Source organism: Silurus meridionalis, chromosome 7 (assembly GCF_014805685.1).
Source record: "Silurus meridionalis isolate SWU-2019-XX chromosome 7, ASM1480568v1, whole genome shotgun sequence".
In the NCBI taxonomy this organism is placed as follows: domain Eukaryota; kingdom Metazoa; phylum Chordata; class Actinopteri; order Siluriformes; family Siluridae; genus Silurus; species Silurus meridionalis.
This window is the reverse complement of record NC_060890.1, coordinates 13,487,000-13,506,018: the sequence shown is the minus strand read 5'-3', so window position 1 is coordinate 13,506,018 and position 19,019 is coordinate 13,487,000. Positions and strand designations below refer to the sequence as shown.

General features: G+C 37.5%; 1 protein-coding gene across 1 annotated transcript; it reads left to right on the top strand.

The window, feature by feature from the left end:
• Positions 1-68: 68 nt before the first annotated feature.
• nhlrc2 (NHL repeat containing 2) lies at positions 69-17,538 on the top strand. Its single transcript, XM_046853625.1, has 11 exons — positions 69-278; positions 933-1,085; positions 3,602-4,057; positions 4,140-4,261; positions 4,369-4,498; positions 9,909-10,002; positions 10,641-10,872; positions 12,856-12,978; positions 13,128-13,337; positions 13,452-13,674; positions 16,283-17,538. The coding sequence occupies exons 1-11, from the start codon at positions 116-118 to the stop codon at positions 16,537-16,539; spliced, it is 2,163 nt and encodes a 720-aa protein (XP_046709581.1). The 5' UTR covers positions 69-115; the 3' UTR covers positions 16,540-17,538.
• Positions 17,539-19,019: the final 1,481 nt, after the last annotated feature.

The window sequence follows — 19,019 nt, the reverse complement described above, 5'->3', positions numbered from 1 at the left end:
TGATATATTCGAAGATATTGATGTGTCATTTTAATAAGTGATGAGTCATGTCGAATGTGCGGATACGTATATAGGTGTATGATATTTGCCGACTTCCGCTGCTCCTCTTGGAAACATGGCGGCACACAGCAGTCTGACAGCTCTGTATCCCATTCAGAGCCAGTTAGATTTGGCTCTGGAAGACGAAATCATACAAGAAGAGAAGGAAAATCTGGTATATCAGTATTTACGAAAATTGGATAAAAATGAAGATTTGAAGATTCCTGATTTTGACGAAGGTTATGAATTATAAGATTATTTACTAATAGGTTCTCAGCTAGCGAACTTTGTTTTGGGTGGAGCTTTTGTCTTTCTATCTCTGTGTGTGTGTGTGTGTGTGTGTGTGTGTGTGTGTGTGTGTGTGTGTGTGTGTGTGTGTGTCTGGCAAAAGTATTTATACCCCTTGAATATTTCCACATTTTGTCACGTTATAACCACAAACTCTGAACATCTAAAAAGTGTTGTGTGCATATATGTATTCAGCCCCCTTTACTCTGATACTAAAATCCCAATAAAATACATTTAAGTTTGTGGTTATATCGTGACAAAATGTGGAAGAATTCAATAGATATGAATACTCTTGCAATGCACTGTATATATAGTGTTTGTATTTGTAAGCTAAGCATGTGTAATGACATGTCTGACAAAATGCATGTGTTATGTGTATTATGGAAATTCTTATATTTGCATACATTGCCCACCGTTCTGTTTCAAAGCATTGTGTCTAAATGCCTAAACTCCCAAAATACTGCTCTGTAGTAAATAATAATAATAGGGTTTCACTGGCATGGCGTTTTTGATTTCCAAGTGTCATGAAATACTTTGAAATAGTGACCTGCCAAGGTAAATGTTTAATTATTTTATAACAAAAGCAAATCTTATGTGTACTTCAGGGCTGGAATGGCTAAACACAGAGGGACCATTGTCTCTGCAAAGGGAATTATCAGGCAAAGTGGTGGTGCTGGACTTCTTTACCTACTGCTGCATCAATTGCATGCACATACTGCCTTATCTGCACCAACTGGAGCAGCTTCACACTGTTAAAGGTACACACACACACACACACACACACACACACACACATTACTTTAATGTGAACACCAAAGTGACCTTTTATTGATGATTGTTGTCCTTCCATTCTAAAAACATTTTACACAGAATGACATATACTAAATATAATGCAAAATTGCCCAACACACCTTCATCATGCAGTCTTTGGGGATTCTGCATTATATAACCCTATACGTTTATGTATGATGAATATTTTTTTTGTAAAGAAAAGACAAGTCACAAAATATGTTTAATTAGGAAATCGCCTACTTTTTGCTAAAGACTTTCCCGAGTAGTGAGAATATGTAATGAAGAGAAGAGGCGCTGTTTCCCTCCTTAAATCTACTCATGAACTTGTGGGAAGTAGTATCAGTTACATGCCTAGCTATTATAAGGCTCACTCATATAAGTTATAAAGCATGTCATTAATTTTATTGTGAGTCTGAGTGCCATTACATGACCTCGAATGGAAACGATTTTGGACAGTGATTTGTTCATGTCTCTTAAATGGTCAAATCACAAAGCCATGTGTAATATTTCTGTCTCCGTTCAATATACTATTACATCCACTTCTGGGTTGTGGAATAGCTATACTATTACTTCCACTTATATTTGAACTACAATTGCATAACAAGGCAACTAATATATATAAATAATTTTTTTTTTTACATATGAAGTCTACATGTTTTACATATGAATTCTACGAGCCCCAGGTTTCTTGGACTTGCTGAAGCCTGTTTCTCTTCATTCCCTTTACTCTGATCTCTGGATATGATGAACTATTAAACAGAGAGAGATCAGTCTTCGTGGCTAGACAGACTGTTCTGCTGGCACGTGTCTTATTATAGCAGCTCTGTGAAAGGTGCTATCTGCTCTAGCTGTCAGTGGTCTATCATTACCCTCTTCGTAAGGAGGAAGTGGGCCAAGCCACACAGCCTTTATCCTGCTTACTGCCGTATCTCAAAATTTACAGTACATCGTTGGCACAACTTTTGGTACATTCCGTTACCAGTGATCCAAACGTACCCTTGTTCCCTCTGCCCCCTCCCAATCCTTAAACAGCCCTTTTTCTTTAGTTAAGAAATGGTTTCCATATTGTCATCACAGGTTTGTTTAATGCATACCATATCTTTGCTGTGCCCCAGTGATGATTATAATTATATTTGCCCTGTGATTAGCCAGGGAAGCAGGTGCACAAATTTAGTGGAGCATTGAAGCTGCCATCTGTACATTTTAGATTTTATTAGCTGTATTTCACACATTAAGGACAGAGTATAAAATAATCACTTCTAGTGATATGAAATGTTACTTCTTCTTTGTGACATTTCACTTGGAGCAAGAGAGGAAGTCTGTGAGAAATAAAATAAAGCAAATGCAATGTAGCAGCTTGGTTGTAATGGGAAGCCTGAGGGCTGCATAACAAACTTCACGCTCGTGAGTTTTCTTCCCATGTTTGGTATCACCTTATCAGAATTTTTCACAAATATCACTGTTTATTCGCCACATCTTTGTGTTGGTTAACATGTATGTTCCTTTAACATATATAAAAAAATAAGTATAGCTTCTATCTGTTTTTATTTACTTTTTCAGGTCCTTAAAGGTTTGAGTGACAGCTCAGTGCTGAAATTAGGTTAAAACCAATTAATTTATGAATCCCTTTTTTTCCCCATCAAGAAAGAACTTCCTGGCTATTTGCTAGTTCTAAAACATGAACAGGTTTAGAATAAAAATAACCCTTATCTGCACAAAGACAAAAGCCATTTTAAAAGGCTGTCAACGAAGGAAGCTATTTGACAGCTCAGACAAACAGGATGCATTTTTTCAAAGATTGATTAAGACATCCATCAACACATCACACATCCATTCATTGTTTGATGAAAGTGTTCTATCCAGCCTTGAATTTTTTTTTTTATCTAAAAAGAACAAAAGCAATCTGTTGTGAAAATATTAAACTAAAGCTGCAATGTTTCACTTATTCCCGAATTCCTTTTATTTTCCCCCACTTGGTCACTAAAGACCTTTTTAAAATATTTTTGAGACCCATATTTCTCTCTGTCTCCTTTAATATTTTATATATTAACCTCTCAGACCTACGCGCTTTCATGGGGAAATCTCATTACGTTTGCCTTCACCTACTTTGGTAAGATCTTTAGTGCAGGGATCTGAACAGGCAACTTACAAAAATGTACATGTATTTTGCTTTAGGAATTAGCTTTTGGCTATTTGGTAGTGATTGTGTTGTGCAGGAAAGCAGCAGCCAGAAAACTTGCATATACCAGGAAAGAAATGAGAGGAAAGAGTTTAAAAGCGTTATAGCAGTTTTGCTTGAGGATACACTGCAGTTAAACAGAGAAAGGGTTTGATTGCCTGCTGTGGCCTTTTCTTGTTCCAGGACCCCTGAGGAACAATTTGGCCTCAGGTCAACAACAGGGCTAAACTTTATAACATCCAGAAACTAGAATTATTTTTCATTTGTCCCTTTTTTTCCCCTCGCTTCTTTCTTCTCTTTTAGATGGCCTGGTCATAGTAGGTGTTCACTCTGCTAAGTTTCCCAATGAGAAAGTTTTGCAGAACATTTGCAGTGCTGTGTTGAGGTACGGGATCACTCACCCAGTGGTAAACGACAGCGACGCTCAGCTGTGGCAAGAGCTGGAAGTGTCCTGCTGGCCCACCCTGGTGATTCTTGGGCCCAGAGGAAACCTGCTGTTTTCTCTGGTGGGTGAAGGACATCGTGAACGCCTTTTCCTGTTCACCACTTGTGCTCTCAAGCACTATGGACAGCAGGGTTTGCTCAAAGACCATGCTGTGGCAAAAAAGCTTTACAAGGACTCCTTGCCACCTTCCATCCTGTCATTCCCAGGAAAAGTGGCAGTGGATTCAAAAAGCAAGAACTTGGCTATTGCAGATACAGGACACCACAGGGTTCTGGTGGTGTCCAGAACTGGACAAGTCCTATACTGTGTAGGGGGTATGTAGCGTTCTACTGTTTCACCTCACATATTCAACACCAACATTTATGCACGTGATTTTGAAAAATATTATTATGGCAGGACCTGGAAGTGGAAATCGGGATGGGGACCTGTCTGAGGCACAGTTTAATTCTCCTCAAGGAATATTCATAAAAGGAGACACTGTGTATGTGGCTGATACTGAGAATCACCTCATCAGAAAGGTAAATGGATAATGAGCTCTGCACTGCAGCTGCAAGCTTTGACCTACTTCTCTGACTTTAGCGGATCAGTCATGCTATGTTGTATGTCTTTTTTCCTCTTTCATCAGATTGACCTTTCAGAGAGAAGAGTTACAACTTTAGCCGGCATCGGCATGCAAGGCACAGATAAAGTGGGTGGGGCAGTGGGACTCCAGCAGCCAATCAGCTCCCCTTGGGACATAGTCCTTGGCACAGCCGGTAAAGATTTTTTACCAAACGTTCTTTTTTGAGGAATTGCTATACGTAATTGAGGCTATTTAGATTTAGAGGGATGATTGTTCAAGTCCCTGGACTGTCAAAAAGCAAGAATTTGATTTAAATATAATAAAACAAAACATTCAAACAATTATCTTCTCCCACTGACATACACTATTTGGTTTATTGAATCCTATGCAATATTAACATTGTGTGAAATCCCAGCTGTAGTGAAATATGATAAAGATTTATCCTATAGTCAAGTTCTGCATTTTGAATGGATAGGGAAGAGGGGGACACACAGAGTGCACTACACTACAGGTAAGGACAGTAATAAGTGGACTGTTATTAGATAGGTGGCATTTGTGTTGAATTTTATATATATACTCTATACCACAGGATGATCTGGTAGACAAATCATTTAAGACCAGCCTGAAATTGGAAAGCATTTTCACAGGAAGGGCAAATTCCTCAATCTGAGTAATGTTATATATATATTGTTTGAAATATTGACATTAGCATTTTTGTAGCCTGCTGCACATATATTTGTTAACATTTGCCATGTGTTATTAGTATTGTAGTCCTTTTATACATTTAAGTCAAATGCCTTTAGATTAGACCATAAAGCAGAAGGATTCGGTTTTGTCCACAAAGACCTGGTGTGGCTGCAGGCTTTCATTACAGTCAAATTGGAGGCACACTTGACTTGAGAGTTGATTGGAGGCTGCGATGAACTGATTAAACAAGTGAAATCAGGTGTGACTCTCGCTTGGTTGAAATGAAAGCCTGCAGCCACACTAGCACTTTCTGTATGAGATTGGAAACCCCTGCAGTAAAGTGTGACCCCCGACTAGAAAGTAATTCGGTGCATTTTCATTCAAATGTTTCCATGCAACACACTCATTTTTTTGCTTTATTGACTTCTTTCATTGTTTATTTTTCTTAGCTTTTTTCTCATAAAAACATGTATGAGATTTTTCAATTTCTTATTAATTAGCTTTTTCTTTCAAACCTTTTGTTTTCTTGGCAAGAAGCATAGCAAATAAAGGTGCTCTCTTGGGTCTCTCATGATCAATTATGTAGTGGGGGTCAGGTCACTTCTTCCTGTGCACATCACACATGACTGTTGCTTATGGCTATCAGCTGAGACATTGCAAGCTGAGACTCTTCACTTGATGTGAAATTAGTTGATGTTAGTGGATTGACATGAGAGGGAGTACGTCATAAACTGTCCCAGTATTTGGTCATTTCTGAAGAGTAAAAGGCCTTGATTTAGCTTTAAACAAGTCATTCTTAAATTAATGTGATGAGATAATATTGTGTTTTAAGGTAACAGGGCAAAGAGGTCATAGAAACAGGATGGTTCTTGCTGTCGCTGCTTTAATATTTCTTTTCCTTTTCATAGCCTTCCTTTGAATAGGAAATCCAGCCACTTAATCTTTTTCTCTCAGTATTGCTCATGAAATTTAATGTCTTATATTAAGCCTGAGTTTATTATTCTGCCAAGAGCAATTTGATTCTATTTTATGATCTTTTTATACATCTTATTCACCACAACATTGTCTTGAATATCAGTCCCATCTGCCTCCTAATCACTGTTCCCTTTGGAAGTTCTCTGTAGCTGTGGTTGTTGATACCGTATTTGTCTTTCAGGTTGTTTGTGGTGGAATGTAGCTGGTCAAAGTGGACCTTTTTTCTTTATAGCATGGATTGTTGTTTCGAGCAACCCAGGAGTAAACAATCAGGTCTGCTGGTTACTAACAGCAGATATTAAGATAAATGCATTGTCTGGGGTTGAGCTCAGAACCTGATAAGATCAAAAGATGCTTATGGGTGACCTGTAACTTTAAATGGAACCTTCCCCACTTTAAGGACTGTCGCAACTTTCTTGAACAAACTGCTTTATTTATTTACCTTGTCTAACTGCCCCACACAGTTTTTTATAGCATTCTGTAAGCCCACTAATGTTACGACTTGAAATGCACATTCTTTACTGCTTTTAATTATAAGCTACCATTTCTTTTCTATAGCATTTAGAGAACCAGTTGACAAGCAAAATGTTTGATACCTGGGATCAGATGTCATTCCATAAATCTCAAATCACTGTTGTGGAACGAGATGAAATTACCAATGCGTCTGAAACTGCACCTTGTGCTTTTGAAGTAACCTAAAATCTGTGGGCATTTGTGCTTGTCGTGCTGTTTTCCAGATAATTAATACACAGCAGATCAGACTGTTTTTCAGTTTTCAAGGATTCTACAGTGTGTGAGTCTGTGAGATTTATTTGGCACGTGTTCTTGGCCCCTGTGGTGTTTGAGCATTCGTTCCTTCTCCTCAGTCAGCTGCTTCTTCGCTTCAGTCTGACTTTTAGGACACACAGTGCTGCTCCACACATCTGTCCTGTACTGTTTAACCCATTTTGCATGTTGAATGCTTATTTTGGGTGCCGTGAAGAATTTGCATAGTTTTTCCACACAGATTCAGATATAGTTACTGAGTGAAGGCTGCTTTCTTTAGACACCAGTCTGGTATAATTACACATGGTTGCAGCATGGTATCTATAAAGGTGTTGGATAAAAACAGAAAATAGAATCAGTAAAACATTTGAGAGCAGAGTTATAATGTACACTAAATCTAATGTACGTTTGCACCAAAGCACTGTTGATTTCTCAATTCGTTTGGTGAGGTTTCTTTAAAAGCAGCCCTGACAGTGGCAGCTCTAATTCACTTGACTAATTCATACTTACATTCTTATTCTAATGTACTATAATTTCTGTTGCAGCAGGGGCATGGCAGAATCTGCAGAAATCCAAGCAACAGACTGAAAAGGTTTAACAAAGAAAGTCATATAATTGTTTTCATACTGGAGTATTTTGTATAGAAACATGTACTGCATATTTATAAAAGGAGTGTCCAGTGACAGGATTTGGTAACATTTAGAAGAAAACCTGTCTTTCTGCCACAATAGTTTAAAAGGGTTTTGAATTCGGAAAGCTGCATATTATTTATCTTGAGAAAAACAGAGGCTGACTTGAGAACAGCTGTTCAGCTTTTCCAGCTCATCTCGATCTCGATCCACTCCACCACCATTTATATATTTATTATTATTTATACTCGCACCTTGTATTCAGTATAATGTTTACATGCTGTTTTTGCACCTTTTATACTGCAGTATAATGTTTACATGCTGTCTTTGCACCTTCTTGCTGCTGTTTTTTTTGCACTACATTGCTCTGTTCTGTTGTACTTTCTCCTGGGTATAGTTTTTACATTTCTCCTCACACAGTACTGTATATTTAAGTATACAGTAGGTTTACTAGTCGGCGCTATACTTGGTTTTTGTCTTTTGTCTTGTCTTGTGTTGTCTGTCTGCACTCTGTCTGTCTGTACTGTTCTTTTGTTTGCACTGTTTGCACCAGGCTGCACTCGATGCACTTTGTTGTTTTGTTGTTTAGTGTAGCACCAGGGTTTCGGAGGAACGTTGTTTCATTTTTACTGTGTACTGTGTACCACTGTGTATAGTAAAAATGACAATAAAAGCCACTTGACTTGACAACATTTCAAATGTCTCTATACTCTAAACTAATAAACAAAGTATGGCCTGCCTGTGTTTAATCAACATTGCAATTAGCTACTGATTAAATATAAAACACTTTGAGACATGAAAACAATTAGCTTTTGGGGTGGTAATGACATTACAGCTTTCCATTGTGTTTTATTACTTGAATTATTTTGCTGTTTCTTTTTATTTGCTATTTTATTTTAAATTAGTCATGAGGCGAGACAAGAGTATATGAGACAAGTGAGAAATGGTTTAGTTCTACATTGTGCTCAATGCTAAACTGGCAGCTAAAAGCATTAGTCTTGCATTCCTGCTGATTCCAAAACTGCTATATTTCAAAACTGAAGAACCAGGCAGCTTTTGCGTGGTTGGCTGCATTTAGGGCGAATAAGCAAATTATCAGTCTGTTTAATTTCTCATGTAGCTGTTTCTCAAATCTTTACGTTTATTGTTTGTCATGTGCACAGTAAAGAAACATGTTTCCTCTGTACAATAAGATTATTCCTTTGCTGTCCACAGTGAATCTTAGATCTTAGTTCCTGGCCCTGTGTTCTTCTGTTCTGTGACTGTTGTTTTATGTTGTTTTATGTAGCACCTGGGTTCAGGAGAAACGTTATTTCATTTCACTGTATACTGCATCAGCTATATATGGTTGAAATGACAATAAAAGCTTCTTGACTTGACTTGAATGCCACAAGAAATAAATATAGGTATAAAATAAACAACAAAAGAATAGATATGTTAAAAACAGTTTTTAAAAAGCAGCATATGAACATATATACTATAAACTGTACATATGCATGCAGAGTAAAGTATGAAAACAGATATGTGTGCAATGACTGCACAGTGTGTGGAATACTATGCAAAAATATTGTGCCACAATAAATGTGCAAATTCTGCAATGTGTATGAAAAGTCCATCAATGTGGTGAGAGTCCACAATGGGTATGTGAGGCTGCAATGAAATTTTACATTTTAAATGTTTTTACTGTTTGTGTATTTTTTAAAGATTATCTAGGTCTATTTAAAACCTCTCTTAGTAATGGTTAAACGTTATTGCTGTTGTCATAATTATTTCATGCCCACTTCTAAGTTTGAAGTTGAGGGATTTCTTCATTTAAGGTCTCAATTTTTGTCCATCCCATGAGATATCTTTCATCCTTACCTTTTAGATATTTCCAATTATTTTAAAAGCTGCTTGTACAAAGTTTTTTTCTCCAGCCTTCAGTTCATCTCTCAATCTTTCTTTGCTATTAATGCATGTACTGGGCTTGGGGCCAGCTGAAATTGTCTCAGATAAACAGCACCATTAGCTGGCTATTGTTAGACATGAGTGCAATGGCCCTCGCTGTCCATTCTGCTCAGAAAAAAAACACGCACGCAGTGTGGTCCTGAACATGGACACTATTGAATGGGGTTTAGCTATGGTTTAATTGAAGTGAGAGTACTTTAGTGAATGATTATTGAGACTGAATGCTGTTAATGTTGGGAATTGCAAAACATGCACACAATGTTACACACTCAATACTTTGATGTACACAAATGCTAATAGTATAGTACTGAACACACCCTAAATAATTGAGCCCGCTTGTGTGTGCTGTTGTAGCAGTAATTACCCTTCATTTCCGACGATGACTTTTTGACTGGTGGAGTCTAATGCCAAATTTTGTGTTTTGAGGATTGTAAATTAAATATTGTAAAAAGTGTTATTTTAAGAGAATGCATCAGTCAACTCACTAGACAAAAGTAAGAGACACTCGTTAATGGTAATATAGTGTGTGTGTGTGTGTGTGTGTGTGTGTGTGTGTGTGTGTGTGTGTGTGTGTACGCGCGCACGCATGTGTTATCACAGGTGGTGCAAAGGATAACGTGGTGTGGATTGCAATGGCAGGGACACATCAAATCTGGGCTCTGTTCCTGGAAGATGGGAAGCTGCCCAAAGGAAGGTAAGCTGTTCTCTGTCGGCCTACGAGGGACAAGACCACACACACATACACATGCGGCATCAGCATGATCGGTTCCTCCAGGGTATACCATGCTGTGCTATGACCTGTGATTATTTTTAAGTGTGAATTAAGCTAATTCTTTTTAAATGTGGTAGTAAACATACATAATTTTAGACGGTAATATTTAGTTGCTTGGTCTGAGATTCTAATGCGTGATTTGCATGTCCTATATTTGCAGTGGTAAGAGGTTAATGTTTGCTTTCCCCATAATTTAATAATGGGAATACCTCTATTTAAGAGAAAAGTTTAAAAGTTATTCAGAGGGCAAAAAAGTGGCTTAAATTAGTTGTGAATCCCAAGGCTGGGCTTACAAGCCAGTAGAACATATTTTCTTTTCTTTTCTTTTGAAAGACAGATATAACATGGTATTACACTGTTACTTTCATTCTTTAATAGCTGTGTTACAGAGTTTGTTGCTATAAATGTATTTTCTTTGTCATCATTTTATCCTAAGGGTGTGCAAACTCTGACACACATTCTTTGAATGTTTAAGAAAATTAATAAAGTGAATTTTTGGGCATGCACTGAAATAAACCATCCTCACTAATCTGTTGATTTTCCTCCTGATGCGAATGCAGTGAGCATAAAAAGGGCGAGTGTGTGCGCTTCGCAGGCAGTGGGAATGAGGAGAACAGAAATAACGCATATCCTCATAAAGCTGGCCTGGCTCAGCCGTCAGGTCTTACCGCTGCTCCTGAAGAGCCCTGGAGTTGCCTGTTCATCGCTGACAGTGAGAGCAGCACTATTCGCAGCCTTTCTCTGACCGATGGAGCCGTCAGGCATGTAGTTGGAGGGGAGAGGGACCCCCTGGTGAGATTTATTTTCAGCTTTCAAAGCATCTGTATGATTCACTAAAAAGTGCTTGGCGAAGTTTGTGTATCCTGATGAAAGTTCAAAATATGAACAATATAAAGTGCCTGCAGTGCAGCTGCAATGGAAAACATACGCTTCTGTGAAATACAGCACACGCGCTAGGACTGAAAATAATTAGAAAAGGGATTGAAGTTTTACTCTGGGTTACTGAGCAGGGTGTCCATTCTAAACTCTGATCAGCATTGCTTTGTGCCCTGTCATGCAGCACTTTGTGTGTGTGTGTGTGTGTGTGTGTGTGTGTGTGTGTGTGAGTGAGAGTGAGAGTGAGAGAGAGAGAGAAAAGAGAGTTTAATTTTATTTATTCATTTTAAACTGCCTCTGTATTAGTAGGAACAACTGTTTTTTTGGGGTAAAATATACACACACACACAAGATAAAATAACCTCATGAATTAATCAGAGTACAAAGTATTGTAACATGCTGTGTTCAACTTAGCCAGGCGAGAACGCGAATCTTCCTGAGTGCTCTCTAACACAAACACGTTTAATAAAGGAGGTCAGGAGCAATCATCAACATGTACTGAGCCGAGACAACCTAGTGGAGAAAGCACTTATTCCAATTCCACCTTCCAAATGAAGACATTTTCAGAGCTCTGTAATTTCCAGCTCACAGTTTGTGTTTTCCTGAGAATTAGAAGAGGATCTGATTGCTCTGTTTGCTAGTTAGATTTGAGTGTAATTGTTCTTTCCTGCCTTGTTAGAGGACTTGATTGGAGAATTGCACATGACTGTGAATCTCGTGGAGAGAGGTGACTGAGCAAGCCTGTTTCTAATGTTTCCTTTGCAAAGCCACACAGTGTATGAAATTATGTATGAATGGATCTGCATGTGACTTATGAAACTGTCCTATTACAGAATAAGCCCTGATTCAAGTGCAAATGATTAGTTTCAGCTCCATGCAAACTTGCTTTCGTCCACTAGTCCCATATTTGCGGGTCATATTTATACAGCAAGTATCAATTTACCCTTTTATATAAATCTTATTTACATAAAACATACCCTAAAATATGCAGATGTTGCAATATCGAGCTCATGAAAGGAAAAAGCATTCAGTTGGCCAACCAGACCTGAGGAAAGCAAGTGTCTCTAAAACAGAAAGGGGGGAAACAAGTTCAAGGTTGCTGTGAATTAAAAAGCAATTTTGGTTTTCAGCTTTAAATATATATATATATATATATATATATATATATATATATATATATATATATATATATATATATATATATATATATATATATATTATATATATATATATATATATATATATATATATATATATATATAAATATTTAAAAAAAATTTTCATTTAGGTCTCTTTGGTAGATTCTTGAATGTTTCTTAACATGCCCCAAACTGCACAGTGCACACTAAATTGTATACCCAAGTATTAATGATGCAAATGCAGTAGTGACATTCGTACTGTTCCACAATGCAGTGTGTAGATAAGGATGCAGCTCAAGTATTTATAACCTACCATGAATAATTATCTTATTATTCAACAAGAAATGTTGTGTTTTTTGGAACCCTCAATCTTTTATGGTCTTTCTCTTGATTGGTTGTTGCTTCTGCCCAGCCACTGTGTAGCCAGATGTCTTTTGTGTTATTCTGATATTAGGGGTGATAATGTTTAATCAATCTGAAATGGTAAAATCATTTGGATCAGACATCACTGACACAGCACTGTCTGTAAATTATGATTACTGGATAGTCAGGGTGACTCATAGCAGTTTAGGAACATATGGTTTTTATTTTATTGTTATTTTTTTTGCTCTCCTGACTCATTCATGGGTTCATTGTTTTTTTTTACATTAAATAAATCAAAAATCTTCTGCACTGTAGCTTTAACAAGCTGGGGGACAGCAGCACAGCCCACCAGTCTCAGTGTGTTATCTCATGTTTTTTTTTTGTTTTGTTTTAACAGAATCTCTTTGCCTTCGGAGATGTAGATGGAAAGGGGGTGGATGCTAAGCTCCAGCACCCTTTAGGAGTGGCCTGGAACACCAGTAACAACCTGCTTTATGTGGCAGACTCTTATAACCACAAGGTATTTTTTTTTTTCTGAGGCGTATACTATCTTCAACATTTAACAAAAGAAGAGCTTTTCGTATTTGTTCACAATTTTCATACAGTGACTGGAGAACCAGTTTTCTTATACTTATATATATACTTATAAAATATTACTTCTTATTTAAGATCAAAGTTGTGGACCCTAAAACTAAGCAGTGCAGGGTGCTGGCAGGCACTGGGGAAGCAAGCGACACATTTGGCGTGAGCTTAGAAGAGACTAGTTTCAATGAGCCTGGGGGTCTCTGTGTGGCTGAGGGGGACACGCTGCTCTACATAGCCGACACCAACAACCATCACATCAAAGTGCTGAACTTGGAGGCGAAAACCGTGTCCATGGTCAGTGTGTGTCTAAAATCTCAAATCACTGATGATGGTTATGTCAACTTAATGTCTTCCTGCAAAGTTAGAATCCCTAATCGTTCTCTTCTTCCCTCCGTTTTTTTTCTTCAGTTTCCCATTTCAATGGAAGAAGTTGATACTTCCCTTGCAACCACTGCTTTTACTTCTCCAATTAAAAAGGTTCCCACGCTCCCGAAGTCAGCCCCAGTGCTCAGCATGGCGGCCCTGCCTGTGTCAGCAGGGCAAGTCATTGATATCCACCTCAAACTTACTTTACCTAATGGAACCAAACTGAACAAGGAAGCCCCCAGCTTCTGGAGTCTCTCCACTGAAGGTACTGAATTGATGACTATGTTGAGTTAGCAGGAAAAAATAATTTGGAACGAACAGGTGTTTTTATTAAAGTAGTCAGTAAATGTGTATAATTGTGTATATGTACATAAATTCAAACATGTCAAACATTTTGGAACATCAGGTACAATTCTTTTGTTTTTGTTTTACATTGAAGAGTTTAAAGAGTTTGGGTTTGAGATCAAAAGATAAATACAAGATGATACCACAAAATCTCAGCTTTCGGTGAAGGCAGAACACCTCATTTGTATTTGAACAAATGCATAAAAACAGATCTTCAGTAACAGATCTACAGTATTATTATAAATAACACTTGATATTTTGGTTTGTTGTTTGTAGTAACTGCATCAAGCATAAGTTGTTTTAAAGTAGTTTTACTCTTAAGTCTCTATTTTCATGTTAAAATGTTGCTTAATTGGGTCAAGATCTGGTGATTAACTTGGTCAGTCTAAAATCAAAATTTTCCCTTGATAAAATTATTTGTTGTGTTTGCAGTGTGTTTTGGATCATTGTATTGCTGCATGATGAAGTTTCTCTGAAATAGATTGGATTCATTACTCTGTAAATTGACAGGCAGAATGAATCTGTAGACTTCTGAATTCATTCTGCTGCTACCATCATGAGTTACATCATCAATAAAGATTAGTGAACCTCTTCCAGAAGTAGCCATGCAAGCCCAATCTATGACATTATGTCCACCATACTTGATTGATGAACTCGCATGTCTTGGATCATTAAAATATCTTTTCTTTTTCCATCACTTTGGCAGAGGTTAATCTTGGTTTCAGAACATTTGTGTGTCTTTTCTGTATTTCTTTGTAAATTCCAATCAGGTCTTCTGAAATTATACTGCTGGTTTAAATCTTGTGTTATGACCTTTATATTTTTGTTCTCGATGTCTGTTCTCGGTGCTTTGTGATACGTCATCCCTGTCCTGTGGAAGTTATTGGTTGTTTGTAGGACAATCCAAATTGTTTTATTGGCTATACCTATGTTTTCCTTTTTTCTCCTCTGCTTCAAAATGGCTCGCTTTTCTCTCATAGGCAGCTCTTTGGTCCTCATGTTGGTTTATCCTAAGTTTAACAGCAAAGGCATTCTTCACAGGCAAAAACCAGGGCTTAAAATAAAAGTGGCAGGTCAAAAAGAAAGTTAGCATGTTGGCATAAGTTGTTTAATACAAGGAAATTAAATTATGGTCTTTTGTCTAATATTCATTGTTTTGATCTCAAACCCAAATGTCTTCAAATGTCTCCCGCCACCATATGTGAATGAATCCGTTCAAAATTCCTATGACAGCTCCTTTCACATGCACACACACTGCATAATCAAGCCTTATTTGCATAAAGCATAGGTGGGCATTACAGTGCTAGCCATGCAGAGACACAGATGCCTCTCTAGAACTGACATATGATGGCATGCAAATTGAGATGAAATGGTATATAAATAAACAAACAAAAAAATTGCATGTAACTATAATAATTTATTTGTTTTATTTGGTTTTTCCTCATTGCAAACTTAGTTTTAAATGAGCATTTTAAACATAAAAAAAAAAGACTTAAAAGGTATAGTTTACTGTGAGGAGTTCTGTAGCTAGCCTTTTTCATAGAATTTTTCTCTATAGCAAATGTATCCATGGGATAATTGAGTGTTGGATTGAAGCATTGCTCCAAGAAAACGTTGGAGTGCTGTGTTCACACATTTTCACCAGGCTGCAGGGACCAGCCGGCCACACTGGGACCCAGTCCAAGAAAAATTCACAATTCCTCTGTGATTTGGAGCACACAAGCACATACCCGCTAGATCTCCTACTTCCTCTTAATATCCTCACATGCGCACACACTCGCGCACAATTTGTCAGAGTAACAAAGATACAGATCAGTGCAACTATCAAAGCAATATCGACCTATTTTTAATTCACATCCTAAGGCTTCATCCACCGTACATATTAGTTTCATTATAGCACATGTGATTTTACTTATTTTCAGTAATTGCTTTACTCAGGTGACTGTAGTTGGTAAGGCAATGGGCCCCTAAAGACTGACATTAGTGAACATCCATAATGAGTTATGTGCCTGCAGGACTCCGGATGGCCCTTGTTATGTGATGTAATTAAATGAGTCCGTAATTAAATGGGTTTAGTGTTAGAAATACAAACTGCTGCTCTTCTATACTTACACTGTGCACTTTTAAAAGTACAAATGTCAGATAAAATTCAGGGTACATAATCTGGCTTGATTCTCTCCTGTGGTCTCATGTGCACATAAATTATGTTTGGATGCTTCACTTATTCATTTTGATGCATGTCTTAGTAGCATGCCCTTGGTTCAAGGCTATTAACACACACATGCACACAGAAACAACGCTGTCTACTCTTTGGTCAGATCAGTCAGTTTATAAAATAAAGGTGAGAGCAGATAAGTTCTTGAAGTGGATGTGTGCATGCTAAGACAAATATTCCACTACACACACACACACACACACACCCACACTGCACTCTCAGTAGCCTGTCTTTAAAAGAATCGTCAGGCAGTAATTTTAAGATAATTGCTGTTGACTTGCAGCTGAGTTCAGTGTGTTCCTGTCCTCTCCAGGTAATGGATGGTTACTGCAAGGACAAGCTGTGACAGGAAGCATTACCAATCTCTCCCAGCCTCTCTCCATCACCTGTATGGTCCCTCCTCAACCGCAGACCCTTGACCCCAAACTGACCCTCAGTGCCTGGCTCTACTATTGCCTCTCAGAGGGAGAAGCCTGTATGATGAAGGCTGTGTCATTCGTGCAGCCTCTTTGCGTTGACTCCACTTGCAAAGAAGGCACTGTAGCTGTGACATTAGCCCATGAGTTCTAAAACATACACTCGCTTCTTGCATATTAAGTGTTCGCTGGCACTATTTATGTACAGAACAAATACTGTTACACTTGCAAACGCTTACATAAAAGCTTACATGTTTACACAACGTATACTGTAATGAATTGACAATGTGGGCGCTTGTCCACTTAAAGCTTATGACAAGAATAACATAGTTGCATATGTTGGATAATTAGCAGCTCCAAAACAAAGTGCCTTTTTTTTCCCCCCCTCTGAAGGGCATATTACCTAACTGCATCGGTCCTGCTTGGCTCGAGGCTCTGTATAGCCAAGCTCTCGGATCTGTTTTTCTCAACATATCTGATGTAGCTTATCTTTTCAGCAGACTTCTACCAGCATTCATTTTCATGTCTAAAAAACACAATTTGGAAAGGATTGCAAGTCTGCTTGAAGCAATAGTGTCATTTGGCAAGTTTATTTATAAAATGTGATGTTTAATGTTGTAACAACATAAGCCAGTACATGCTGAACATTGTTTTTTTGTTTGTTGGATTTTTTTAATAGCAGAGTGCACTTAAATTTTGAATTTGGATCTCTCAAAGTTATTAGTCGTCTTTGTAATTAGGAGCCTTTAAAAACTAAATACTAAGCTGCATTTCAGGGTTTTATTTCATCTTGTAATTAATTATTAAAGACATAAGTGCATTTGATAAAGACAACACTGTATAAAACATGACGACAAAAATATACATGCTTTTTAATTTGTGCTGTTTAGCAGTAAGTTTCACATCTCTGTTGATAAATCCTGTATCATGCTTATACATCCGTAAATGACAATATTAAGTCAAGCTTTTTATTCTATTAGCAGTGATAAACACAAGAGCCAGAGTGTGTCTAACTGGATCTTTGCATAGCTCAAATTTAGATTATGCTCTAAGTCTCCTCCAAAGCCAGCTGTTTTTCTACAGAGCATCTAAATACTGCACTTTAACCCACTGAAAAAAGAAATATAATAAACATTATTTTACCATTTTGAAAGTGTTCAGCATTTCTGCATTTGTTTTTTCTGCATCTGTTGTCTCTTTACCTTTTTATGTATGCTGCTCAGAACAAAACTGCATATCATCTTAAACATAAAAGTCAGCATCGTGTTATCACCCAGTGATTTTGTCTAAATGTACCTTGCACAATATTAGGAAGATGACACGCTGATTTATACTGCGTGTAGCATCGATTACTAAGAATATTCATTAATTATTTTGAACCAGTAACACTGACCACTCACATTCCCCGTTTACCCTTGAAAATGTCCTTACAAAGATTAAAATAGCCGTGCAGTTTCATTTAGGTCTTTCTTTAATGGTCTGGTGTATATATATATATAAGGTTACAGTTTTACATCATACATTACTTAGGATATTTTTAGATTGTGTTTTGAATAACAGTTCACATCATTAAATCAGTTATTTCTCAGATTTAGTAAGTTCTTAGATTAGATCTAGATTTCTAGGATATTAAAATAAAACCGTAGTAATACTTGTAGGGGGAAAAAGGTTTCTTTACAAGATCTGTGAATAGTGAATTCTTGGCTTCTTTAGACTGCTACTTTTTGAAAAGAAAATGCTGTTTTGGTTCTATGAAATGGATTTAATGGTTCCCCCAAGAGTAGCAGAGTCAAGGGTCTTTTAAGGATTCTGGATTTTAACCTCACCTTTGTATTCACATTTACAAATTTTGCATTTAAAATTTGCTGTATTCTGTGAAATCTCAACAGAGGGTGGTGTGTGAAAATCCCACGAGACCAGCAGTTTCTGCAGTACTCATACCAGCCCATCTGGTACCAACAATCCTGGCACAATCAAAGTCACAGAGATCACACTTTTCCTTCATTTGAGGCTCTTGATGTGCATCTGCATGATTTTTTACATTGTGCTGCTTCCATGTGATTGGCTGATTGGATATCTGCCTGAATGTGCTTATGTTCCTTATAAAGTGGGCAGTGAGTGTATTTCAAACAAAACACAATGCACACATACAAAGCATTTTAGGAACATCTGTACACCTAATCATTCATGCAATTTTCGAACCAGCTAATCGTCTGTCTGCAGATATGGGGCCAGCAGCTTCAGGTAATGTTCACATCAACCATTAGAATGGGGAAAATGTAATCTCTTTGATTTTGAACCAGCATGATTGTTGGTGCCAGACAGGCTAGGTTGTATATTAAGAAATAAAGAAACATCTAGTGAGCAGCAGTTCTGCAGATGAAAATGTCTTCTTGTTTACAGAGGTCTATAGAGAATGGTCAGAATTATTCACTCTGACAGAAAGGATACAATAACCACTCTGTACAATTGTGGCGAGCAGGAAAGCATCTCAGAATGCACATCATGTCTAACCTTGAGGCAGAAGGTCACATTAGGTTCAATGTCTGTCAGCTGAGAACAGAAAACTGAGGTTGCAGTGGGCACAGACTCACAAGACTGAACAAATGTAGCCTGATCAAGCAAACTGTATTT

What these genes read in the sequence shown, in the direction of transcription:
- nhlrc2 (XM_046853625.1), top strand. Translation starts at nt 116, where the DNA reads ATGGCGGCACACAGCAGTCTGACAGCTCTGTATCCCATTCAGAGCCAG. An exon ending in AGAATCACCTCATCAGAAAG is followed by an intron (nt 4,262 to 4,368) that starts GTAAATGGATAA and finishes CTCTTTCATCAG; the next exon opens with ATTGACCTTTCAGAGAGAAG. An exon ending in CTGGAGTCTCTCCACTGAAG is followed by an intron (nt 13,675 to 16,282) that starts GTACTGAATTGA and finishes TGTCCTCTCCAG; the next exon opens with GTAATGGATGGTTACTGCAA.